Below are 26,623 nucleotides of genomic sequence, written 5' to 3' on the forward strand. Positions count from 1 at the left end.
TCAAGCACGAGACGTTTCTCAAAAATACAAAAAAAAGTTAACTTCGGTCACGCCGTCTTAAGCGAATTCTGTCACGCTATTTTAAGACCTTGTCACATTCGGTCACGGTATACTTGAAGCACCACCCGGGGGAGGAGAGGAAGGGGGAGGAGGAGGAGAGGGGGAGAATAAAACAGACTTTCCACTTTCTCTTTTATTAACTGAAAATAAATATAAACATCTCATTAACTTCTTTAAGTATAACATTGAAATCTTGAAAAAAAACTGCTCAAAATAAAATTTGCCCCTAGTACCGAGGTAATACTCAGTAAATGGATTTGTAAGAGAAAAGGACAAATGTCTTGGGAATTGTTCTCTTAGCCAACTTCACTAGCTCTGCATGCTGTTTTGTTTCTTTTGCCATTTCATATGATATCCTTTTCAATTTAAGTTATATTTCTGCGATTGTGGTTCAAATAATCTGTTGAAGCAGAGACAAAATAACAAAAACCAGAGTCAAATCAGAAAGGCTGAGCAGGCTGCCCATGCAAAAGTTGTGAAATCCAGCTAGATGCAAAACATTTTGTTTGTAGATTTTTCGCTATTAAATGTTTTTGGATCCTATTTCCTATTTCGGATTCTTTATCCCCTCCCCCCTCTCCCACTCCTAGAAAAACAAAAAATATTACAAAGGAAACTTGTAAAATAGGAAACATATACTGTTGCAGATATTGAATATCTGCAACAGTATAAGTTTCCAAGTAGCAAGGATAAGATCAAAACCAGTCGGCAGAGTTATTCCGATAATTTGCCCGAAATATATCGCTTATCTCTGGTTGACGTTTCATTGACAAAGAATTTAAATTTAATTCGCAAACATTTAGAACTCGTTTTAAGAACACACGAACAAAATTTCGTTAATTTCAACTCTTTCTTAAAAATTCGTAGACAGGAACAGCTGAAGATAGCGTGACTGAGGTGGGGTAGAAAAATAAAGAGCTTAGAAGATTTTACCGGCATTAGCTTCTGACAGGAGGGGCTTGTGGTAACACCGAATTTCTGACAGAAGAACAGAGCAGTAAACAAGTGTTACTTGATACCTCTAGCTACGTTTTTAACAAAAAAACGCACTCGGTAAAGATTCACGAACGTCAAACTGCATGTGCATGTGTTTGTTAGCATTTAGTTGATTCAGATCATTACAGAAACATTAAATATGCATTTAGTAAACAGTCTGTGTCGCACGAAAATGTTGTTACTCAATAAAGGCCTCGGTTTTTGACCTCTACCCTCAAGTGCCCCCCCCCCGGTTTCGTTAACTTATAAGAACACTTGAACTTCCACACAACGACCACAAGTCTTTGTCCTTTGCCACCAGGCAAAGAATTAACTGACGATGATAGCTACAGGCAATGTCCTTACCCTAAACCGGAAGTAACCTCTACACAACCGAATTAGCCAATTGAGACCTTTAGATTAGAATGTGAGAACGACTACGTGTACGAGGTTTGATTTTAAAATTTTTCGCGTGTTGTCAAAAAACAGACACCCCGGAATGTTTCATTGAATTTTTTTTCACCAGAAAAGTTAGCGCTGCTATCTTTATTGGAGGAGGTTAAGCCGATCGCAAAATGGTAAACATTTGATAACTTGTTTCCTCCACTACGACATTCCCGCTAAAACTCGTAGTAGAATGACAACGGCTATCGCGTTATCCCGCCAAAATGACGCTAGTTCAGGCACTACTTGGCATTGCCAAAATCTCGTATTCACTAAAGGTCTCTAATATTCATTACCCTAAACAGGAGGTAGCCTATACACAAGGGCAATGGCCAGAACCAACTGCGGTGTGAGTATTTCCCCTAAGGTCAAAAACTACTGTCGACGTAATGCAAAAGGAATCAAAACAGAACAGGAAAACAACAATTACATGCGAACAGACTGTTAGTTTGTTTAAAAAATTGTTAAAAGTTTGAACTTTATGCTGATGCAGCAAACAGTTTTTTAGCCTCAAAAGAATAAATTCACACTGGTTAAATATTACAATGTTAAAAAATTTAAAAAAAGTAGTTGGGTTAAAACAAGAAACGTTTCAAATTTATTCTAGTCAGAGTTGGGTAAGCTGGGGCGTGGTGGGGCAGCCATTCTAACAACTGATAAAGCTTTGTTTCAATTTCAACCTGGTACTCTTTCCAGTCGACGAAACCAAACTAGGCCATTTCCGAGTTGACAAAGCCCCTGCTTCAAAGCGAGACTGAGTGAGAAACCATTGATATGAAAATGATTTTTTGTTCTCACGCAAATAAAACTCATTTTCACAAGAAACGCGACGCACTTAGCCTTGTTTTGAAAGTGAGAGTTATTGGAAGTCGGAAATGGGCTAATCAAACCGATAAAAACCCAAACTACCACAAGTAGTAACTAGTACTACTGGACTTAGCTTGCCTCAACCCAGTATTAAAAAGCTTATGCCTGAATCCTTCTAGGTTGAAGACAACACAAACATTCTGACTGCCACGAGATAGTGTAAACACAAAATCTGAGAGCTTCCTGGTCAACTGATTATGTATAAAGGAGAAATAATGAAGTGACTGTTCAGCGTTCAAAACTTACTTTTGGTTGGCCCACACTTTCTTGTCACCGCTGTAAACAGAGAGACAGAGGAATTAATTTGATAATCACTTAAGATGGCACTGAAGCAAGAAACTGCATTTAAGCAGTTAACGGGTGGCTGCCATTGAAAGTGTGCATGGCGATGCAGAAAACGAAAAAAATCGCAATTCTTTAATACTTCGCAATGTTTCCAAACGGTCTGACTATTTGTTTTCAGTAAATTCCATGACCAGTTAGTAATTGCAAAAGAGAAGGCAATGAAAGAGAGGAATGCTGGGAAGGGGAAGAGAGAAGCTGACCTCGTTCCCAGGGTCCTCTCGTTCCGGGGGCAGAGTAGGTGAGAAACCTGGGAAGAAGGCTGAAGAGGGGCATATAATTTTTAGCCTGCCACGCAAGGAAAAAGTTATGCGACCTTCTATCTGTAAGACCACCTCTCACAGTGAATCCTCCGAAGTGAAAATCATGCCGGAGGAAATACTTACTAGACAGGTGGGGCTGATGTATGTGCCATCTCGACCATCTCACTATGTACAAAATCAAAGAATCTGTATTAACGGGGTCTCCGTATTAAGTGGGTTGAATTTAGAGAAAATGTACGGGTTTCTTTTCCAAGGGACAAAGCAAACTGTCCATTATGATGACGTGTCTGTATTAAGCAGGGGTTCGTAAAGCGAGGTTTGACTGTACAGTCGAACCTCTCGGTACGGACACCTCTCTAATGTGGACACCTCTCTATTACGGACAGTTTCCAATGTCCCGACAAAATTCTCATACATTTTCTTTTAAAAAAACCTCTATAATACTGACTCTCTCTAATACGGACAACGGACACTAAATCTACAAACTCGACCACGGTGCCGCTTTCTACCGTCTGTTTCTGAAAGAGTTCGTTGAATGCTTGTCGAGTTTAGAAATGTTGGCAAAGAGCGTTGTACAGTCCAAGTACAGGGGAATATATCCTTCGATGCTCAGTCTCGGTAAAACGGTGTCTTGTCTGTGGTAGTGGGGGGAGGGTACAAATATTACATAAATAAATAAATATTACATGATCCGTTTGTCTCACATGTTCCACTAGCCTGAGAAAGCAGCCCACAATTCACGATGCCACTACTGGTTTCGTGCCACGTGGAAAATGTACTTCAACCAATCAGAAGCACTACCCAGATCTGGGTAGTGACGCGTCATCAGTATGGAATTTCGGCGCTTGTTTTTCAGACGTCATTTCGCGGGAAAACCAGTGGCGGGGTCGCGAAATGTCGGCTGTTCTTTTCAGGCTAATGTTCCACATGATTTTCATGTTTTCGTCAGAGAAGCCAATTATGTCAAAATCTATCAGTAGACTTACGCATCCCATCCCTGATCGAAGTCACTTTCGTAATCCATTCGACGGTAATGCTTGGCGAGTTTCACACAAAAGATTATCGCAGGAATGAAGAAAAACAAGCAATAGCCGATGGAGAACCAAAAACCGTTCTACAAAGTCAAAAATAGAAAGATATATTATTTATGGTTTTCGTTTACAAAATTTTCCCACCTTATAACAGTATTTACTTTAATACTGTCAGTAGGATTTGAATGAATGAAGAATTGAACTGAACTGGTAGAGAAAAGATATATGTTTACTTGTTTAATTCACTACGTTATATAGCCGCCAATTTGAAGACTTGACGTAACACCATGGACAAAAGAATCCACGTGAACACACAACTGGACTTCTGGACATCTTTACAACTGGACTTACTACAAATCGACCTTTCATAAGTTCTTAAAAGTGAGCGAAGCGAGCTTCAATGCATGAGGTCGCGCGGCAACCGAGCGAAGTCGACTTGTTTCGCCTGAATGGATTTTCAATCATATTATAAATTCACGCGGGAAAAAATGATTGACATATGCTGTGTCGGGAGAGGCGTGAAATATCACTCACTGTCCCACTGGTCAATTGTCATGACGTCACTGGTGGAATTTTCGACCGGTGAATTTCGCGTCAAACAGGTATGAAAAGGGCTAAGGCCTTTAAAATGGCATAACAAACCAGGGAAAAAATAAAGAACTTTTAGAGAGTCTACTTTACAACTCGACAGTACGCTCCATCGCGCCACGTTGAATTCTCAAATTCTCAAATTCTGACTACGATGTCGTCAGAATTTTGTAACAGCTGTAATGACCGTCATCATACCAGTGAAGAAACAAAACGGACTCCCAAAAATGTATCACCCGTTTTGGTGTCTAAAACCAGTCGTAAGCTTACAGATCGAATTGGAATTGGTTTCCCATGAACCTGTTGTTTGCTAATGCGTTAGGAGATACGTAACAAATAAAACTAAACATTTTGCTCCAGTAACTTAAGGCCACGTATGCCACAGTAAGTAATCTTAAAAACTATCAGTTTACGAGTCTGGCTAACAAGTAACTTACAAAAGGATAGAGAGCTTGTTTGCAAACAACAACAAGGGCTGCATCGTAAATATTTGTGACGGGCTTGCATTTTGCCAGCTTGTTATTCACCTTGAGAATTAAAAACAAGCAATGGCTCAAGTTTAACACAACTTAACTAACAGTAATAAAACAGTGAAGGGGGGTATGCTGAAAGACAAGTGCCGGGTACTTTACTTTCTGCCAGTTACATACATCTTAAAGTCGGTCTAAACAGCTAACGTCTGTCGTTCAGACTAGTCAGTAGGGACTTTAAGATCCAACGACGCGACGGCGACAAGAACGTCGCTTAAAAAGTGAATTTGCGGTCTTTCAGTCTTTATAGCAATTATTCCTACCCGCTTACTCCTGGAGTTGAATTCCTAGGCACCATATCCAAGTACAGTAAGAGAAATAAAATTTTGTCGTTGCTTGTTTACGTTCTCCGTAAAACGCGAAATTAGGCATGTTAAAAAAAAAACGGGCAGAGAAATGTACAAAAAAGCATGGTGCACGTGCAAAGTTGTTGTTTTGCAAATCAAACCTATTGTTTTTTTGAAGTTCTTGTTACCGTCTGCGTCGTTGGATCTTAAAGTCCCTAGTGAGTCAAACTCTTAACGTTAACTGTAGACATTACAGGGAGCTTAAGCAACGACGACGGCGACGTCAACGAGAACGGCAATAACGCAATAGGTTTAGATTGGCAAAACAACAACTTTGCACGTGCATCACGCTTTTTTGTACATTTCTTTGCTGTCGTTGCACGACTACAACATGAAAGTGCCTAATTTCACGTTTTGTCGAGGACGGGAACACGAAACAACAACTTTCCTTTTCTTTTCCTGAACTTTGATACAGCCCTTTAGAATTCAACTGCAAAAAAAATTGTCAATATTTGGCGAATTAAACGAGATGGAATAAGCGCGGTAAAGTTTGAGGCAGCGCAATTTTACTTTTTAAGTGACGTTTTCGTAGTTGTGCCGTTGTCGTTGCTTAAGTTTCCTAAGACGGTTGGTTTCATGCAACTTTTGGCCCCAGGTGCAGCCCAAACCTTTGTCTCTGCATAGTGTTATTAAACTTGAAACTGAAAAAACGACTGAAGTATCACGGGGATTCGCCTAGCCTGAATTTCATCCGTTTACTTCGAGTCGTTATTACTCCCTCAGTAAGAGAGAGACTCGAAGCAATCGGATGAATTTCAGGCTAGGATTCGCCCAACTTTTGGGTGAGCGTTTTGCTAGAATTGTCAAGATGAACTCCTGGCTAGAAATGTGCATGGTCTCTGAACAACAAAAGAAATACTGAAATGAATTCTCCGAGCTAGTGGCGACTACAAGCAATATATTTCGAGCGATTATATTTAAATAAGAGAGTCTAACTTGACGACGTAGGCTGGAGTTCGGGTGGGTAAATACCTGTTAGTTCAAAATCATCTATACCTAGATAGCTTGTAAAATGCCTATGAACAACTAGGTGATTGTACGCATGGCAGAGAATACTTGGACACCACAAGAATAGACATCTTACCACGTCCAGAACATGATCAGTAAATTGATAACCCCAACCTAGCACACGGTCAGTATAGCTTTTAACAATCTGAAATGAAAATACCAGGGAAACATTATAATTACGTGTACAAAACAAAGAGTCTGCGTTCGTACTCTTTTGAACTCTGCAAATTCCATGACTTTCCATGACTGTTTCAATGACCTTAAAAAAATTTTGCAAAACTTTCCTTGTTTTGAGTTTAACAGACACAAACTCTGACGTCCACCAAAATGCGTGCCGTTCGCGCTATTTAATTACTTGTCTACATCTTTGTCCTTGCTTTGACATCTGCAGTAACTAATCTACCAAACATAAATTCAATTTTCCATGACTTTCCATGACTGACAATTAAATTTCACGATTTTCCAGGCCTAGAAAAGAAAATTCTTAAATTTCACCACTGTCCAGGTTTCCTAAAACCCGTACGAACCCTATGAGGAGATAGGACAACTCGCTAACTCTGGGTTAATCAAGCGCCGAGTTTTGATTTCTTTTTTTTGTGTTGTGTTTGTTATCCACATTTCAGCCTGTGCAGCAAGTACATCACTATCTTGTACTCCTTTATGAATCAAAGAGTTAAACAACTTAGTTCTTTTGCGTTTCTTCCCCTCAAAGCTGCTTTCCCAAGACGGATTAAAATCGCCATTCCACCAGTAAAGTTCTGTTTGTGATGACAAACTGGCGCGTCGCGCTACAAATAAATTCCCGCCAAAACTGTTCTCGGCCTGGTCACAAGAATTACCTCTATGGCTCGTCTAACCGTAGCTCTTTAACTGTAGGTCTTAAATTCTCTTTTGTATTAAACGTCTCTGAACTGTGACGTTAGAGGCAGAGCCTGTGCGCTGTGTCTTGCGCCAAAATACTAACCCTGTTCATGTTAACTGATGACTGAGTGTGAAGGTAAATCTCTGCTTCCTCTGCCTTCTCCAGCGTGTCATTGGCCCTCAGCTACAAGAACAAAACACAAATAATATTATTTATAATAAAGGCATCTACTCAGGCGCAGTTGATTAATTTGTTTACCTAGCATCACCACGGTTTACTCGAAGAATTTGATTTATATCTAGCTGAAAAACTCAACTCATTATTGTAATAATAACAGTTGCCTCACACATGGTAGAATGCATATAACCATCACGGCGGCCATCATGCCTCGCCGGGAGGCACACCACTACCCCAACACCTAGGATAAAGTGATTTTACTTGACCCGTGAAATAGATACTACCAAGCAGTACAAAATTAGACTGCTTGCAGTCCGCCTTTTCTCTTAAAATCGGTCTAGTTCTTATCTCATCCAGCGCGATTGCAAACCACAACGTTATTTTTCTTATTTTTTCTTCCCAGGCTTACGCCGTCATTTCTCGCGGCTCGCGGCTTAATTCGCCACTCGCGTGCTTAGGTTTCGCGTGCAGTAACTTTGCAAAGAAAAATAACAGACTGCTCGCAGTCTAGTACAAAATAGCAACAAGTAAACAAAGGAAGACAATGGAATTAGTGCATGCTAGTGCGTAGTATTCTACCACCTATTTCACGGGTTAAGTAAAATCCCTCTAATGTCTTTCACTTCCGTAAATCCTCTATTAAGCCCCCCGGGGAACTAATTTTTTTCAAGCCCATTTGACCATTTGGGGGGGGGCTTATTTTATTTAGAAAAGATGATGGTATCAGTTCTCCATAAAGAACTAGAATACAAAGTGGAAAAGCTCAAGTACAACAATATTGGAGGTCAAGCAGCCGAGGATAAAAAACAAATCCGAACTTCCACTTGGTAAATAAACCATTCAGGATAAGTCCACACGAAGTTTTACAGCCGTGATTGATTTATACAGTCTGTCATTTATTAGTGAACAATAACTAGGGGAGGGGAGGGGGGGCTTATTGATTTTACTACCCTGAAAAGGGGGGCTTCTTTGAGAAGGGGGGGGGGGGGGGCTTAATAGAGGATTTACAGTAGGTAGGTCAAATTATGACTGTCTATACATTATGTACTTATAGTACCTCAAGGTTGGATCCAATAGTACGCAGTTCTTTTACATTGACGTCTAATGCATCCTATAAAAGAGTAAAAGAATTCAAATAAACAATCACACCATCATCAAAACGGTCATCATTATATCGTGCGACAAAAAGGTCACCCTCGTTAGTAAATGGTCAAGTTAATGGTAACGAAAAAAAAACCTCTCAAGGGAAGGGAAGAAGCATTTCCGAGTTCCTCTGTTCCAGACCTCTACGGCTGGATTGGTCCAAATTTGTTTTAGGAAAAGAAGAGAATAGACCAACAACTACACCACTGACAGAAATGTGATGGTGAATTTTAAGCCTGGTTTACGGTAGGTGACACAACAGGAGTCAATGTACTACGGACTAGTCCAAGATGCTCTAGCACTTCAGTGGCTACTTGAGACTCGTGGGAGCAAAGGTCAATAAACAAGGCTCATGTGACAAAACATCCTGTATACTGCTAGGACTGAAATGTCGATAAGGTCTTATACGCTGTTAGGGAGGATTGCGTGATGAGCCAAAAGAACATCTGCGTGGGGGGCTAATAGGCTATGATTAGCCTGCGAGCAACCCTGGGGAACCCCAGAACAGCATGCTTGCAGGCTACGCTATTATAGAAATGTGATAGTGAATTTTAAGCCTGGTGAATACACAAAAAAATATTGTTTTTTTTCCTCTTCTCACAAGCTCTCTCTCCCTTCCTTTTCACCGCCACCGTCCCCCTCTACTAGATCACGCGCTCATATTTTCGTGTACCTTTCACTTAGGCGTCATCCCTACTATCTGAGAGCCTGAAACAGACTAATCAGTCAGTGACACAGGCGGATCAGAAGAAAAAAACCAAGCCACCTGAGTCACTCACTGAAAAGAATATTTTTAAAATATATCGATCATTTGTACTATTTGCTCACTTACGGACTGTGCCTCCATGACTACTACAGTGTTTGTATGTAGATGATGCAGGTTTTGAGCAATAGCTTGTGATCTGTTTCCAAGTTCCTACAAGCAAAATATGGGAAAAGTGTCAACAGAATTTACATCATTTTAATTTAGTTTTGCCTCAGTTAAAGGGGCAGGTCAGCAGACCCATACCCAGACCCATGTCGATCACATCACTAGATCTATGACCGCCTCGCTTCTATGTTAATGTCTGTGTGGGTCCTCCTAACCCAAATAAGTGTTACTACTGGTATTAGAGCGGTTTTCGTTTGAGTGTCGTAAAACCAAAACCAAAGTAATTACTCTGGCCAATCACATAGGACACAGACAATACATTGAACCAATCAAAACTCGAAGTAATTACATGTGGCTGACGCAAAGCGCGGGAAAATGAATGCGAGCGCGTCACAATTGGCTTTGGTTTTACTTCTGATTGGATGAAAAGGTGGCGCGAATCTTTTAAGCCAATCGCATCGTGTAGAAAGTGCAAAACCAATTACTTTTCGACACTCAAATGAAAACCGCTCTAAAAAGAGTGTATGCTAAATTGGCCACCACACATCCTGTGACCTAAAGTGTAATTTAGTTTCTGTCAATATATATTTAACATCAGTCAAAGATATACTGTGTACATTTCATGAGCTCTTCACCAGGCCATCTTTTCTGCTGATGTAATTTTGAAGAAAGAGGAATCAAACACCAGAAAACTCGGGAAAAATTCCTAGCTCCAGGTGGGACTCAAACTCACAAACCTCGAGCAAAAGATAGACTCGAAGCAGTGATCTCCCCGCGTAATACAATGCACAAAGTTATACACAGAGTGGATTGGAATCAGATAAAAGTCTGTCCACTGATAAGTCCAATCTGCATTTCGTGTAAATAGGCCACTTGCACTAAGAGGTCACGTGACCAATGCTTCCTTTAAACAATGAGTTGGAGTCTTGCTGATGCCAAAAATAGACAGAGCACATAAAAATTACTTTACACCCGAAATTTGAGAGGAACCGCATTTAAGGGAGATATTTTATGGCACTTTGATTTTTCAACAAAATAGTATGATTTGTATTGGCCGCCATGTTGGAGGGCATACTCTTGCCCTCCAACATGGCGGCCAAAACTACTTTTTGCTTATATCGTGTTAAAAGTTTGATAGTTACGCTTAGATGTGCTGTAAACTTTAACACATCATCTTTTCAACATTTTCCTTGAAGTTTAAGTGCAAAATTTGTGTTCAGAAAGAGGTAATTTATACAGTTTTAAAAATCTCATTTTGGTCACGTGAGCAGCTACGAACTTACTCATTCTAAGAAAATGGTGCGGGTTTGAAAAACCAACTCACTGTTATTTTGTTTAAGATGTGACCCACTAATCGTTTTTCGAAGGCAAAATCATATAACTTTCATTTTCATAAAAACGATGTCGCATGACCTCGTTGTGCAAATGGCCTATTAATCTTTTTTTTAAAGAAAGTTGCAGGGCAAGAAAAAAAAAATTGAAATCCACTTGCTCAGTGGGAAAGTAAATTTAATTTTTCACTTGCCCCCACTTAAATATATTAGTTGCCCGAAGTGAACACAATGCCTTATCATTCATAGTTCTAAGGTACTGTCTATAATAAGTTATAGATTGTAACAAAGCGTATAGGATTACTAGTACTTAAATGCTGTGCCAGATACAGCGTAAGCTACTGGAATTGACTAATATGGTGATTGGATGAGTAACATGAGCAAGCAAACGTGCCCTTGGATTTTAAATTGATTCATCTTTTTAAATAATTAATGTGTCACTCATCTTGCAGTCTTCAGTTTTGACACAGTTTTTGTCTGGAAATTATCATTTACCAAGCTGACACTTTCAAGATATACTCACAGTGGTTTGCCTAAAACCCGGAATCTGGAAAAAACTTACTCTGAACACTGAATGACTCTGAAGTTTAAGCGAGTAGGGTTAGGAAACTGAGTGAATCAGGTTCCATTTAGGGTCATTATAATGAGCAAACTGGCCTGAAACTTGATTCACTCAGTTTCCTAACCTTGATCACTAAACTCCACAGTTATTCGGCATTTAGACTTGCTATACGTCGACCTCACATGGTTTTTTTTCCGGATTCTGGATTCCAGGTTTTAGGCAAACCCTACTCACTGGACCCCTAAGGTTTATTTCACTTGCCCACTGGGCCACCAAATACCTATTTTTACTTGCCCAACATCAAAATTTACTTCCCCTGGGCAATCGGACCTTTACTTTTTTCTGCCCTGAAGCAATGAAAGGTAAAATTAAAAGAAGAGGAACGCCTTTAGTTACAAAAGCTTTGGCTTGATCATTTCCTGACAGGCGAATGCCTTCGGTTTGAAACTTGGTGGCAAGATCACTGACATTCTTGGCAAATTCTGTGAGATTGACTGCAGTAATGCCTTTCGTTGTCTGAAATGAAAAAAAAAAAAAAAACGTAGAGTAACGTTTTGCTAAAGGTTTCAAATAAAGAGTCCTAGGAGGACTAAGAAGGATATTGTTGTCCATGTTAATACAAAGAAGATCATCACAGCTTGCTGGGATTCAAACCCTGACATCTGCGATACCAGTGCAATGCTCTAACAAATTGAGCTACAAGGCAACTGGCAGCTGGTCATTAAATTGGTTCGTGATACATCCGGGAAAGATGCCGATGAAATGATGAATATTTGAATCTAATGTTTTGGAACTGTGGAATGATGAAACAAATGCAAACAAGATCATCGCAGTTAAAGATGCAACTTATGCAGTTGCGGAAAGAAAGCCTTAAAAAATTCAGGCTTGCCAGGATTCGATCCCTGACCTCTGCGGTACCAGCGCAATGCTGTAACCAATTGACCTACAAGGCAACCGGGAGCTGGTCATTAATTGGTTCATGATACAACTGGGAAAGATGAAGCTGAAATGATGAATATATGATTCTAATATATTGGAACTGCAGAATGAAGAAATAAATGCAAAGAAGATCATTGCAGTTAAAGATGCAACTTGCGCTGTTGTGAAAACAAAGCCTGAAAAAAAAGTATTGTCCTTTGTTTGAACAAAAGGAGAGTACAATATGTGGAATTCTTCTTGCAACATGTAAACTATGAACTCAGGGGTCATAACAACTCAACTCCCTTTGATAAAACAAAGGTAGCTTAAAGGAACATCCAGCTATTTGCCATTATTTTGATTCTCATAGTGTTTCAGAACAAGCCAAACAGATAGGCTGGATGGTTATGGCGCTAAGATTTTCTTCTTTTTCTTGTCTTAGAGGCTGGACTGAGGAGGTATTTTGATCCAATAACTTGATCTCAACCCAACCTTCTGTACACCTCAATAAATAAATATAGATTTAGACGAAACAAATCCACTGCGTGGTTGCTCGTCTACCATTCCTGATCTAATTAGAATCTGGGGAAAACTGGGATGCCCAAAGAAAACTCTTTGGAGCAAGGAAAAAGAAATTCAACACACTATGGCACAGCTTTCAGGATTTGAACCCAGGCTCAGAAGGGGGTAGGGGTTGTCAAAGACTCAAAAATCTAAAGCAATGGCATGCATCTAGCTGAAACTGAATTTCCACAGGGAAGGGGGTTTCATACAACAAAACCCTTCAATGGGGGAGGGGAAAGTGACTACTGTACAAATTGTTTAGAGGAAAATTCACTACAAAACATCATCACCTCATTCAAGAAAGCATCAAAGTCAATTTCATCCACTCCTGACTGCCCTAAATCCTGCAGGCTCTTACGGGTTTCATTGGACAATATGTTCACGTCACTTAAGTCGATACTCAACTTCTCAAATTCCTGGGTACTTTGATTTCCAAGAAGCTAATAAAGTAAAAAAAAGAAAAAAAGAAAGAAACATTAGTCCATGACATCTTTTACAATTTATGTATCAGTCAATTCCAGCCTTCTGTGTAGTTATATTCTGATAGAAAACCACGTGCCAAAAGCTCAGGAATGGCCCTGGGGGTTGGCAAATGCCCAGCCCCCGGGCAGTGCAAAATTTGCAAATGCCCCACCCCTGGGATTGACAAGGCGGGCAAATGGGCGCAGGTGGAAATATTGAATCACCACATAGAAAAAGTTGTTTATTTTTTCTAATGTTTTGAAGCAAGTCAATCCACATAATTTCAGACAGCATTATCATAAAATATTTGTGGTGAACTATTAACTTTGGGACCTACAATAATTTGCAGAGCCTCACCTCTTCGATATCAAGTTTTTTTGTGACATTGAATGCTAGGTCAAATGGAGCTGCTTTATAGAGTGGCATGTTCTGTCGACAGTTGCTAGAGAAAGATATATAACAGCACATTGTGTTAACAACTAATTAAAACAGCTACAAATATTAATAGCATTCCAAACCCTTGATCAGTAAGTAAATAACCCGTTGCAAACATGTTTCAGCCATGTAACAGCCACTATTTCAAAAACAAAAGCAAACCTATTCAGCCAAGCTAGCTTTTATTTTAGCCGTTAGCAAAACAACTCTTCAGTTTTTGGAATTGCACATGTAGCACCATTTTGCTGTTGAACCTTGACACACTCCCATAAGAGGTGTTAGCAAAAATAAGAGGAGACTCACTGTCATTCAAATCTGCAAGTCAAATTTTCATGTTTATCGTGTATTGTGTTTGTTGTGCTAAAATTTTCTTTAGCTTTCTTAACTTGAATGTGGTTCGTGTTGACTCAAGCCCAGTATATTATAAGTGATGTTTTGTCTCTCCTTGCTGTCATGGTTGTTAAAGCTTCCTAATATCTCCTGAAATACAGTATTACTCGTATATACTTACTCAATGAAACTCCCAATTTCAAATTGAATATTTGAGTCTTGAAAGATGGCTTTTGATAATGGGTTTCCATCAGTACCCCAGAATGATGGATTATCTATAACCTAGAAATACAATCTTCACTGAGTTGAGGTTGGTTTAAAAAGAGTGATGTTGTTGCCAAGTTTGTGGGAATGACCCTTAAGTGTACATGTATGTACAGCGGCTCCCTTTAGCACCCTTAGGAGATTAAGTCAGTGTCCTTAAAAGCAATAGTCAGTAAAAGCAGGGTGAAAGAAGAATTTCCTTAGAAAATAATTGCAGTCTAAGGGTAACAAGTTAGTATTTTCATTTACGTAAATACCATTTATTGATGTGCAACAAAAAACCACCAAGCCTTTTACAGTCTTTTAGAATTCAACTTCAGAAAAAATTGCCAACATTTGACGAATTGAACAAGATGGAGTAAACATGGTAAAGATTAAATTTTTAAGAGACATTTTTGTAGTTATCGCCGTTGTTATTGCCTAAGCTCCCTGATTATGGTATTCAGTGATCTTAGCCCTGCACTTGGTGAAAAAACCACAGTAGTCAAGAATTGATTTCACAAACCTTTTCATACAGCTCTCCAGATAGAGCACTTGAGCAGACAACTTGCGCTGGAGCTCCAATGATAAAACAGATTGTTGTCAGTAACATCAAGAGTGATGCAAAAATAAAGCAAAATCCAGCAGCCCTAGAAACAAAGTGAACACATTCTGAGAAACCAAGTACCAGAAACAACAAGCTAAAACTCAAAAAGAATTTGTTTGATTGACCTAGAATTTTAAGAGATGTCACTTTCATAAATTAAGATTTATATGCAAAAACGCGCATTTTAGTATGAGCAGCCAGCTCATACAAAAGACAAAAATTGCTTTGAGTTTTAGCTTTCGAAAGCTGGTTCAGATGCTCATGTTAATAAATTATCAAAAAATCAACAATGCAAGGTTTTATAAACTTGATGGCTTATTGAGATGGCCAGTTCAATAAGATTTAATTAATTGCTAAGGGTTTTAGGTATCTACAGTTTAACTGGAATCCAGGACATAGAAGGGAGACACCCCCAGAGTGAGAGAAAAATTTTCCTGTCCACTTGTCCTTCGGACAAGCACTATATTAAATTTGGTTGTCCGAGACCCAAGATTTCTTGTCCAAAAAGTTTAGCTCGAAACTCGATACCAAAAAAAAAAATCGGGTATTCAATGTTTTTAATCACATTATCACCCTTATAAATTATTTTTGACATTAACTCAAAACGGAGCTTGTAAAAACAAATAAAATGACCATGGAATGGTGAAGTTGTTAAATGGAATATTTAGCCTTATTTTGTCAAGGGTTTGCTTTTGACTTTCAAGATCAATTTTAATTCTACTGTAATTTGAAGACAATTTTTGACTATTTCTTTATTTTTTTCTAATTAAAAACATGCTTGTCCCACGGACAAGTCATGTCAAAGGTTTACATGTCCAAACTAAATGTCTACCTGTCCCAGACAATCCGACATAGGTTTTGGCGAACCCCGATCCCTGAAGGTATCCGCTAACCTTAATAGATGTTTGACTGTATTACAGTAGATGGAAAAAAAAAACTGCTATTCCTATGTTGTTTTCAATAATATACTTAAATTTAAGGTGAATGTCAATTCAGTCCACATCAAATGAAAATAAACAACAAAAATTAATGTAATCATTCACTATTCATATATACACATAATATTCATAGCATATTCATTCTAGAAACTGACTTCTTTGTCTATTTTAGTCATTTGATAAAATATTGGGAGTCATAAAAATTACAGTATTAACTATAGTAACAACAGATTTCAAAAGGAAGATGCTGTTTTCTAATAAACTAAACAGTTCTCCCATTAGTTTAAGTCTGGTTAGCTTCTTCCTCTTTAATTACATGCAAGGAATAATAATTTGTGGTGTTCAAAGTTTTCTAAGTTTAATGAGTTAACATGGAAAGAGGTTAACTTACGCCATGAGGGAAAGACCACCCATGTTCGACACTGTTCCTCGAACGGTAGGAGTGGCCTCCTTGTCATGGCCGCAAACACCACACATCAGTCCGAGGGCCATCAGCACCACGATCAAAAGTAGGAAGCATGTCAGAGCAACACCAGCTATCCATCTAAACGGAAAAGGTGCATGATTAATCATAAAGTTCTATAACAAAATCCTCAAATCTAATTGGCTATCAGCTGTCCTGATCTCAGCATTAATAAGACGGTGTAATAGGACAGTATGCATTACGCCTAAGTAATTAAACAGTATGCAACTCCACTCAGTCCTATTATCCTACTAGTAATAACAAAGGCTAGGGAGTGCTGGCGAGATCGATGCCATGGAATTCTCTTCCTTCAGAGCTGTGGCTTTGTGTAAGTTTCATGTGACAGAGGATTAAAATACGCATGGTCAGAATGCAAACACCAATTCCTAGAGTCTAATGTGGCTTGTACATATATCTAAATTGACACTGAAACCAACTAGAGGCCTCAGTGCAAAATGGCACCTAGACTTGTATATTAATAATGTTAACAAACAAAATATACAATTATTACTAAAAAAGACGAGGCATTTCTTACCGATACTTGTCATATGTTTCAGCATCTTTCTGGACGTTTGGTACATCTATATCTCTATACTTCTTTAATTTTGCAATAACATCCTTTCAATATAATGTACACACACAAAAAGGTCATTTACAATGGTTATGGGCAAACATTTTCTTTCCTTTCTAACAAATTGGTTGCCAGACATAGCATATTAGTGACCAGAACAAAAAAGGACAGTTTGTGCAATACCACACGGGAGCTTAAATTAAAGAAAATGTCTCCCTGACTACATTATTTTGCAAATTATTGAATTTCGAGGAGCAGACAACGTCTCAAGGCTTAATACATGTACCTGGACATCCAGGGTAAAAGGGATGAATTATGTAGAAAATGGAGCATAAACACTATTTCACACAAATGCTTATCTTAGTTTAGCTTTACAAGACCATAAACACAACAAATGAAAGCACTATGGCTTGGGACAAGTCTGTCGAACAGAGGTCGCCAAATTGGTGAATTTCACCGAATTGTTTTATAAGTAGGTAATTCCTACTATGAACAAAAACGTTAGTCCAGCTAAATTGTGCTGAAGAAAGTATTTACTGTACCAAGTATTCTGGAATTCGAGGTGCAAATTTGAATGCAATGAAAACATTGAAGTATTAGCTACCACTTCACTTACATCATCTGCTATTTTTCTCATGTCATTCCTTATTTTCTGTATAGAGTCTGATGCGTTGCTTATCCTTTGATTTATATCTAATATGGGTCACAAAAAAAATAGGAAAATAACATTAAAAACAAGTTAAGACTTCTGAAAGCATTTAGTGAAATGTGCTACTCCTTTCACTCCAATATTGAGTTGAAGGGGTACAAATAAACGTGGAAGGCCCTAAATGAACCCTGAACTAATACTACATTCCCCCTTTGATTTGCAAGTAATACGGGGAAGTTGCAAGGAAAATGTAGCAGTTTATCAGATATCACTTGTGGCTTTATACCAGAGGATTCCGACAGGCAATGTGGCCTTGAAACAAAGACATAAGACAGCAGAAGTAACTACAAATGGCACAAAGATAGGTTAAAACTGCAAAATTGTCAGGAAGAAAAGCACAAATAGATACAAAAATACTGACAGTGACATGGCTTCCTCCTCAATACATGAAACAATGGGTTTGAAATTCAATTCAGATGAGGGACCTAGGTACAATGAACCCCCCCTAAGAGGGCACCACCTCGATAACAGTTGCAGAGTGAAGGCTTGATGAAATCATAAAAGGTGACAATTCTAATGAACATAATGTTTTGAGCAGCACTTCTGCAAGTTACTATTTTGTTTTTGTTTTTTTTTTAATTTATTGTATGAGCATAGAGTGTAAGAGCATGCAAGAGTATTGTGACTGACCTAATGTGTGTCTTGAATTCTTAACTGCATAAAATTTGAAAAGCTTGGTCTCAATAGGCCATTTGTATGATGGAGTCATTTTACCACCACCACCACCAGAATCCATTTTGGTTTTCTTTTCATATCTAAATCATTCTGGTGCCAGTAATACGATAATGCTATCACACAAATAGTCTATTCATCTATAAAACTTTGCAAATGTAAGTTAAAAATGTGACTATCCAGGGTTTGAGCCAGGCCGCGCCATTGCGCCAATCCCGCACTGCAATTGGAATTGTCCCTTTAAGAAATGGCCAAGGGGACAATTTGTCCCCTTGAAATTTTAGGCAAAAAACTCGAAAGGAAGCACACATGAAGAGATTTATTTTAGTACAGAAATTGCAAGCTAAAACAGAATGTGGAAGTATATTTTATCCCACCTTTAAAGTTCATTCCAAAGTTACGTTTCAGTCACGCTCTACTGCTATTTGCTGATTCTTCGCGCGGTCGCGGAGCCGCGAAATTCACAAAAACACGAAAAATACTGCGAAATTCGGTAGAAATCTTATCAAATACATATCTGTACAACATATTTGAAAGCTATTTCAGCTATAGGGGCTATTTACTTGCCGTAAACTTGCAAATTTATCTTGGAACTTTGTCACTGAAACGTGCAAACAGATTATGTTGCGAAAAACTGGGCAGTAGCTATGATGTTAAAGGCTTTGCCATTGGTTCATTTCTGGAGCGTATTTTTGTTGAAAGAGCAAATGGTGACCTCTGTTAGAAAAATGTTAAAAAGGCTGGTCTGATCAGCGCAAAACCGATCGATTTCTAGCGAAATTTGCCTTGAAAATAACCACAAAATCGGCCATTTTTTACCGATTGCCTTTCGGTGAAGTTTGCCCCGAAAACGCCCGCGAAATCGGCCGATTTTTCCGCGAATTTGTCGCTAAAAATCCCGCGAAATTTGACTTTTTCTTCCGAGACCTATCAGAAGCCCTGCTAAGAAGACAAACCCCTTTGCATCAGCAGAAGGGTGTACAAATTTCTGTCCCCCTAAAAACGAAAATGTCCCCCAAAATTTTAGCCAAGGGGACAAATTGTCCCCCAGTGATCAAATCCTAGCTCAAACCCTGACTATCGTTTTTAGTCTCTACAGCTATTACAACAGTATTAAACTTTCACTAAATTAATGGACCACTGGTTTTTTGCCTTGCTCACTTGAGAACCAGCAAAAAACTTGGCCCACCCTTGTTTGTTGGGACAAAGAATCAGAATTATAGTATGATAAGTGACCACGCTGAGTCAACTATTGACTGCTCTGGGTTCATACAACTTCTGTATTACTGTGTGGCAGGAAATTTTTGCGGATTGGCGATTTTTTGTGTTTTGCGGCAACTAATTTTTGTGATAAAAACAGATTGGTTTTTCTCACTGGGAATTAATTTTTGCGATTTTCACAGAGTACCCAGTACCCAGCATTGATAATATTTTCATTATTGTTCAGTACATGCATTAGAAATACATATTTTCAAACAATACTACAGTGTGCATACCCTCTGTAAAACCAGTAATTCAGTGTGTACAGTTTTGTTTCTGAATGAAAGAGGCAAGTTGTATTATTGAACAGACACGTTTCCTTAGTACTGTATTTTTGTGTAGTGGATTTAAGTTAGTAAGAGAATATTACTCCACAGTAAATTTTGGCGGGAGAAATGTTTGTGCTAATTTTTATTTGCGGGAACTTATTTTTGCGGATTGCTGAAAAAATCGCAAATATTTCAAAAATTAAAACCCACAAAAATTTCCTGCCCCATGCTAATTTCATTTTGATTGGGTTCGTTAAGAGTTGTGCACCTAAATCTGGGTAGGCTTATATATGTACATGTAAATGGAATGTTGTGGTATTTCATGTTTGCTGCTTACCCTCTCTCGTCCCTCTTGTTTCATTTATCACTTTTTGTGGAATATTTGTCACCTCTTTAAGACCCTGTCAAGAAAAAAGTAAAATGATGAGTAGACAAAATTGAGACAGAGATTCAGGGTTCGCAAATACGCCAAATTTGGCGTATTTTACGCCAAAATTGTTCAGATGACTCCACTGAAGTTACGGAGGGAGTCACTTCGACTCCAAAAATTTTCGGTAACAAACAGGGAGCCACTTCCACTCCAGGAATTTTCGGTAACACAGTTTTGTCCTAACCTTTTTCGCAACAAATACAATTTACGTTAATTGTAAACGTTGTAAACCTTAATTAAGTCATCGAAATTAAAGAATTATACTGCACGACAAAACAGGAAGAGGGTAAATTACGATCAAAGTTTACTCGATGACCGCCATCATGGATTTGAGTTTTCCAGGTCAGCGGACCGCACAGCTACTTCGTGTATCCCTCACGATAGTGTATACATGCCTGGACCACGTGCTGGAAAGTCTGATACTTGACTCCAAATATTCCAAAATGACTCCAAAATTTGTGAAGCAGAGGTCAAACTGACTCCACTCATCAATGAAATTTGCAAACCTTGGAGATTGTTTTCTTGGAGTATCATTACCAGTAAATTAAAAATCAATTATTCATAAGTTACAGTACAGTTACTTTAGATTACATTAACATAATTACATGTACACTGACCAGTCAACCCCTAAATTTTATGACACTTTAATGAATTAAAATCTGAAACAGATGGACAGCTTTAACTTCTACGGATTATAAGTCTTACTTCCTGTGCTGACTTTTCAAAGTCCTGATTGACAACATCCTCAATGCGTTGGAGTTCACTGGAGATATTTGGAAGGTTGGTAAAGTTAGCATCAGCAGCCAAGTTCGCTGTGTCAATATTGTTGCAAAACGGTGGAGGACCGGGTAATGAGCTGCAATTATTCTTAACTTCAATCAAATTATTCCTTGCAGTAGTTAGCCCTGTATCCAAATCGCCTGCCAAACGTGACAAGTTGTCACTGTTGCTTCTGATTGTCTCCAGCTGTTCCTTCATATTTTGGGTCTCTAATGAAAAAAAAAAAATACACACACAAAAAGTTGACATGTTAATGTTCTTAACTTGAAAAATAGGCTACAACTTTTTCAAAATTTAAGGTGTTTGTGCAAACTTTATTCACACTAAATGCATTACTAGTTTCTTAAGTTATAACTTTGGAAGAAAGTCAGCTTCAGAAAATTATTGCTGGAATGTACTGGGAAGATATCCTTAGCTTAAGAGGGTCAAACCTTAACTGAAGAATTGCAACAGTTGCAGTTACGGCACATACACCGTAGTTGGTGTAAACATTAAAAGGGAAATGGTCTTATTGCCAAATGATGAAGAAGTAGCTAATTCTTCTAAAAAACATACCCAATTCAAGACTAGAGTGTACAAACCATACCCTATTTCAGACCAAAATGGTAAAAATTGATACCCTATTTCAGACCAAAAAGGCTAAAAAACCATAACCTTTAGCACAGCACATTCCTGTATAGCCTATATAAGGGACAGTTGATACATATGCATGCCTATCGGCAGAGTGCTCAACAGAAGGACTAGAGCATTAGGGATTTAGCTAAGGAAAAGATAACATGGCTTTTTTATTAGTCAAGCTGGCTGTTTTATTCAACTGCATCTTCAAAATCACCCCTTGCCTTTGTTTTCCAGAGCAATTTTAGCCGGTGGTAAGCTCTTTTTCAGCCAGTGAAATTAGCCAGCAGCCGGCTCTTAGCGACATCCCTGAAGCATAGTATAATCTCTCGTTATCTGGTGTCAACGTGAGATATGACTTGGGATTTTTATTACTACTTAGTTTCATAATGCACGGTATGTGCGGCACTCCTCAGATAAAATTGCCCATACTGATGACGAAAAACATTGATTTGTCGAGGCACAAATTTCCCTCCTGGCGAAACATGACTGGCAGCGAAGAGTCAGGGGAGTCAGCTGTTTTCACAGGCTAAACCAACAGAAAGCTGCACGTTTTCTTGTCTGTTCAATAAACCAATCTAATAAATTCTTATATTCTTCTTTTTTTCTTTTGTTTCAGTTTTGTTATGTGTAATTATGTCAAGATCACACAAAGATAGCTTTAACACTCATTGTCTTGAACCATACCTTCAGACAGGTTCTTGACAGCTCTTATGGGCTCAACAGAGACCTTGTCAAGTTCCTGTAGGAGTGGATCACCCACAAGAGTCGTTAGATTATCATCTGTCAAATCATCTTTCAGCTGACGAATGACAAAAGGAAAGTCCACTAAAAAGAGCTTCTCGGCTTCCTGTGAAAAGAGGAGTGTAGTATTGAGCTTTAACATGAGTGAGTCTTACAGTAGAAATTTTGCTACTATTGTCCCTTGTCCCTCACCAAATTTAACTTTTAAAATAAGGAATAACATAAATCCATGCAAAGTTATTCATAAAGGGCCTTATGTGCCACAAGACGTGAAGAGAATAAGTGAAGGTGAAGAGTATTTCAACATTTTGTGGCTTTTTTTCCTTACTCTTATTTTCTTTATTCAGGGCTCGAAATTAATGGGTTAATGGGTTACCTTTAAGTCCCGATAGTGACCAACATCAATTTTCTCCTAACAATATCCAGTAATTGTCAAGAGATACAGTTATGAGAATTAACAAATGATTACCAAAGCGAAAATACCTTGATCTGTCATTAAATTCTCTCAACTGATTCTTAAAGGAAATGTATGGAGATCAGTTTGGAGAATTTGTATGTTGATATTGGGACTTTAAGGGTAAACCAACGGTTAGTAGTTTCTAACATTTAGATACTAAAATAAGCCTTACTACCCTGACACCATATTAAGGTGATTCCATAGTAAAAGAACCTAACATAGATTTTAGCTAAAACTTGGTACACTGATGTAACAAGTCAAGAAGATGATAAAAAAGTAGTAAAAAGTGGGGGTCACCGTGCTCGTTTTGACGTCACAATGCTGACAAATACGGCTATTTAGGCCCCTTTTACAAAAACCGCGGGCAGCGCAAAACTAGACAAAAAGGAGAGATTTTTTCGATGATGCATGTGACATCACAAAGAATTTGACTTTAATGTATTGTTTATCCACTTACGTACCAGAAAAATGCCTTTTAATGCCCTTGTTTTTACTTTACGCTCCAAAGTAGAATTAAATTGGATGCGCGCTTTTCGACCCGTGATTGCTCAATCCGTACAATTTAGTAAAATTGCCAAAAAACTGAACATAGATTTGTGCCAATTTTTTTCTCATCGAAAGGAAGCACTGTCCTTATTAAAATCATGAAATAAAAAAAGGGGGTCACCGTACTCGTTTTTGCGGTAGAGCTGCAGAAAGTGCGCACCAAACGCATTTTCTCCGATTTTTGAGAGAGGACTGGGGCGAGTTTGATAATAGAATGTATGTGAAAGAGGGAAGAAAGTATTAAAAAATCCGTTTTTACAGAATTTACATCGAGATATCACATTTAGGGCACAATGTGATAAAAAAAGTGTTTAAATAAAAATCAAAGTGAGTAAGCACAAGTTAAACATCCACTATCGAGGTTCTCCGAGAGGAGGTCGAACTCAGCAACACGTGTACTGCTTACGTTATGCACATTCCCAACACATTGAGTCTCACCTCGGCAAGAAACAACAGCAAGCAAAAATTCCAATAGCGTTTCTTTTCAGTCAACTCCATTTTAATAATATTACTTCACATGCTCTTTTTTACGGCGGCCATCTTGTTATGCGCAGTGAGAGATGCGCAGTGCAAAACTAGGGAATCACCTTAAAGTAAAAATTTCTGTCACTGAAAATCTTACACCTGTTTCTTTCTTGCATAACATTGTGTTCAATCACAATCAATTTATTTTTCTATAAGATATGCTTAGAGCATAATCGAACAACATGAAAAATGCGCATTTCACAGAACTCAAGGTAACCAGGCTTTTGTTGGATGGGGAGATCTGGACACAGCCTTCATATGTCTTTCATAAATGGCTCGTTATTATCATGCAACCTATTTATTACACAGATCAGATACAGAGATGCTTGGATAGTTTTTTCAGAAAAAGTTTGCTGCCCAAAATTTGTGAAGAGGAAATGGAAGTTCAAAAGTAATGACAAAGACAAAGGACAGTTTCAAACACTACACAGAGGGCGTATGAACAAAGAACGAACTTTCCACGAACAATCGAAAAAGGTCTTCACCTGGCTGCAGTTCGATGAGTCTAAACAAACGATCATATCTTTCAGATCGCCGACAGTCGATTGAAATAGACAAATGCATATCTGAAACTGAAACGATCGTATGTGGAGTGCCTCAAGGCTGTGTACTTGGACCCTTGTTATTTTTGTTATATATTAATGACATCCATAAATCTTCCAAGGAATTTACTTTTAATCTATTCGCAGATGATACAAGTCTAACCTATGCAAATGACAACTTACGTACTCTTGAACTAACTGTCAATAATGAACTTGAGAAAGTAAGTGAATGGCTTAATGCTAACAAACTAACGCTCAATGTCAAAAAGTCTAATTATGTCATTTTCATCCGCGCCAATAAAGAATGCCTTTCATTCCTCAAATCAAGATTTTTAATCCAACTTTAAATACTCGAGTAACTCTAGAGATGAAGGACTTTGTTAAATATTTGGGTATAATGATTGATTCTGAACTATCATGGAAGCATCATATTGACTTTATCTGTCACAAAATTAGTGGATCGGTTGGAATAATTGCTAAAATGAGGCATTACATTCCACGGCGTCTTCTTTTGAATTTATATCATGCACTTATTTCTCCTTATTTAAATTATGGTATCTGTGCATGGGACAACTCTCCACAGACCTACCTCAATAAGATACTTGTTCTGCAAAAATGTGCTCTGCGTTTGATTTATTTTTCTAAACCCAGAGACCATGCAATCCCTTTTTTTATTGAATCAAACTGCCTTCCTTTGCAGTCTTTGTTCTTTCGACAGTTAAGCTATTTAATGTATGACGTTCATTCTAAGACAGCTTCTAAAAGTCTTCTCAATAAGTTTGCGAAAATCAATACAAAACATCATTATAATACGCGATTATCTGCAAAAGAATACTTCTCTGTCAAATTCTCTAGAACTGAAAAAATGAAAAAATCTTTTACTAGAATTGGTGTGTCTATTTGGAATTCTATTCCCCTTTCTGTTAAGACTCTCAACGTTTCTAATTTTCGTGAAAAAAATTAAATCACTACTCCTTAATGTTCTAGGTAATGAAGATAATTATTTGAATGTTAATTATTTAATAGAATATTTTGTGAAGTTAACCTGATATGTTGTATATACCTCCAGTTGTAATTTTAGTCTTTTTCAAATAACAAAATCCCTTGTACTTGAATTTATATGTAAGGTGTTTCTTTCTGTATGTTTTTGTATTTCTTCTTTTCTTTTTTTCTCTTTTTTTCTTATGTAATTTAATAACGCCTTTAGTTAAAGTCTTGTCCTGCCTAGATTAGCATTATAGCTTTTTGCAGGACATGAAGTATTGTAAACTTTATATTTCTTTAAATAAATATATTGTTGTCGTTGTTGTTGTTGTTTGCTCTGTTTATGGTGAATTTGCCACCCTCACGTAATGTAATTGAAAGGAAAATGTAAATGAGCATTAAATCTTCTATATATTTCATTTTGCAGATCATCATGTAATTTAAACAAATCCATCCTTACATTAGTTTGTCCCATTTATTAGCACTACTTTCAATAGATAAAATATTTTTATTTCAAGAACAGATTCTTGGATAAAAAACTTTATAACTTGGTTAGTAAAATTTATGCCCACCACCTGAAGGGCTAGTTATCCAAAGAGTTAATTTCGAGCCCTGCATAATTAAAATGTTTTCTCTCTTTAGAGCTTCTGTCACTCAGATATTTTATCTTTTTTTTTTTTTTCATCTTAAACATTACCGTAACAATTTACCTATAATTATGACGATTTCACTTGCTATTTTGAACCTGAAAATGACCTCAGGGAGGTCAAAATGTCATTATTTTTATAGCTTTTACAACAATTATTGACTGAACATTAACCATCATCTACTATCACATTATTATTGATGGTCGACACACCATTAGCATCTTTTAAATAGTTAGTAAGGAATCGCATAGGGATTTCCGGTACTTAGTGATGGTTACAAAATGCAGCTGAACATGTTCTGGCAAGGGCTAAAGGTTCCACAGTTCCAGAGTATGGTCGGCCATTTGTTTCAAAATTATGACACGATATACGTGATTTGCGTAATAGCCTTCCACCTGCCTCTCTTTCCTTAGTGCTCCTCCACTTTAATTGTGATTTTCATGGTTAACTAACTCGTTCTCGTTCAACTTGCATAAAATGTCCCTCAGGTATCAATTTGCTATTAGTTCTC

At 38.0% G+C, this 26,623-nt stretch overlaps 1 protein-coding gene across 2 annotated transcripts in view; it reads right to left on the reverse strand.

Annotated features, from left to right (window-relative positions):
* Positions 1-26,623, reverse strand: part of LOC140933740 (prominin-1-A-like) — a 40,006-nt gene that overhangs the window by 3,721 nt on the left and 9,662 nt on the right. The window contains exons 5-24 of one of the 2 annotated variants that reach the window (XM_073383361.1): positions 22,355-22,517; positions 20,978-21,261; positions 20,180-20,243; positions 17,549-17,625; positions 16,897-16,979; positions 16,290-16,442; positions 14,880-15,003; positions 14,292-14,392; positions 13,703-13,787; positions 13,174-13,323; positions 11,798-11,917; positions 9,470-9,553; positions 8,552-8,605; positions 7,420-7,500; positions 6,532-6,600; positions 5,008-5,097; positions 3,938-4,065; positions 3,075-3,116; positions 2,593-2,622; positions 994-1,038 (exon numbers count right to left, since the gene is read on the reverse strand). In XM_073383361.1, coding sequence (XP_073239462.1) covers positions 999-1,038; positions 2,593-2,622; positions 3,075-3,116; positions 3,938-4,065; positions 5,008-5,097; positions 6,532-6,600; positions 7,420-7,500; positions 8,552-8,605; positions 9,470-9,553; positions 11,798-11,917; positions 13,174-13,323; positions 13,703-13,787; positions 14,292-14,392; positions 14,880-15,003; positions 16,290-16,442; positions 16,897-16,979; positions 17,549-17,625; positions 20,180-20,243; positions 20,978-21,261; positions 22,355-22,517 — 2,022 coding nt within the window. In that variant the 3' untranslated portion in view covers positions 994-998. The remainder of the gene's footprint in view (positions 1-993; positions 1,039-2,592; positions 2,623-3,074; positions 3,117-3,937; positions 4,066-5,007; positions 5,098-6,531; positions 6,601-7,419; positions 7,501-8,551; positions 8,606-9,469; positions 9,554-11,797; positions 11,918-13,173; positions 13,324-13,702; positions 13,788-14,291; positions 14,393-14,879; positions 15,004-16,289; positions 16,443-16,896; positions 16,980-17,548; positions 17,626-20,179; positions 20,244-20,977; positions 21,262-22,354; positions 22,518-26,623) is intronic. The other variant, XM_073383362.1, reaches the window with a different exon arrangement.

The sequence above is a fragment of the Porites lutea genome, chromosome 4 (genome assembly GCF_958299795.1).
Source record: "Porites lutea chromosome 4, jaPorLute2.1, whole genome shotgun sequence".
NCBI classification, from domain to species: domain Eukaryota; kingdom Metazoa; phylum Cnidaria; class Anthozoa; order Scleractinia; family Poritidae; genus Porites; species Porites lutea.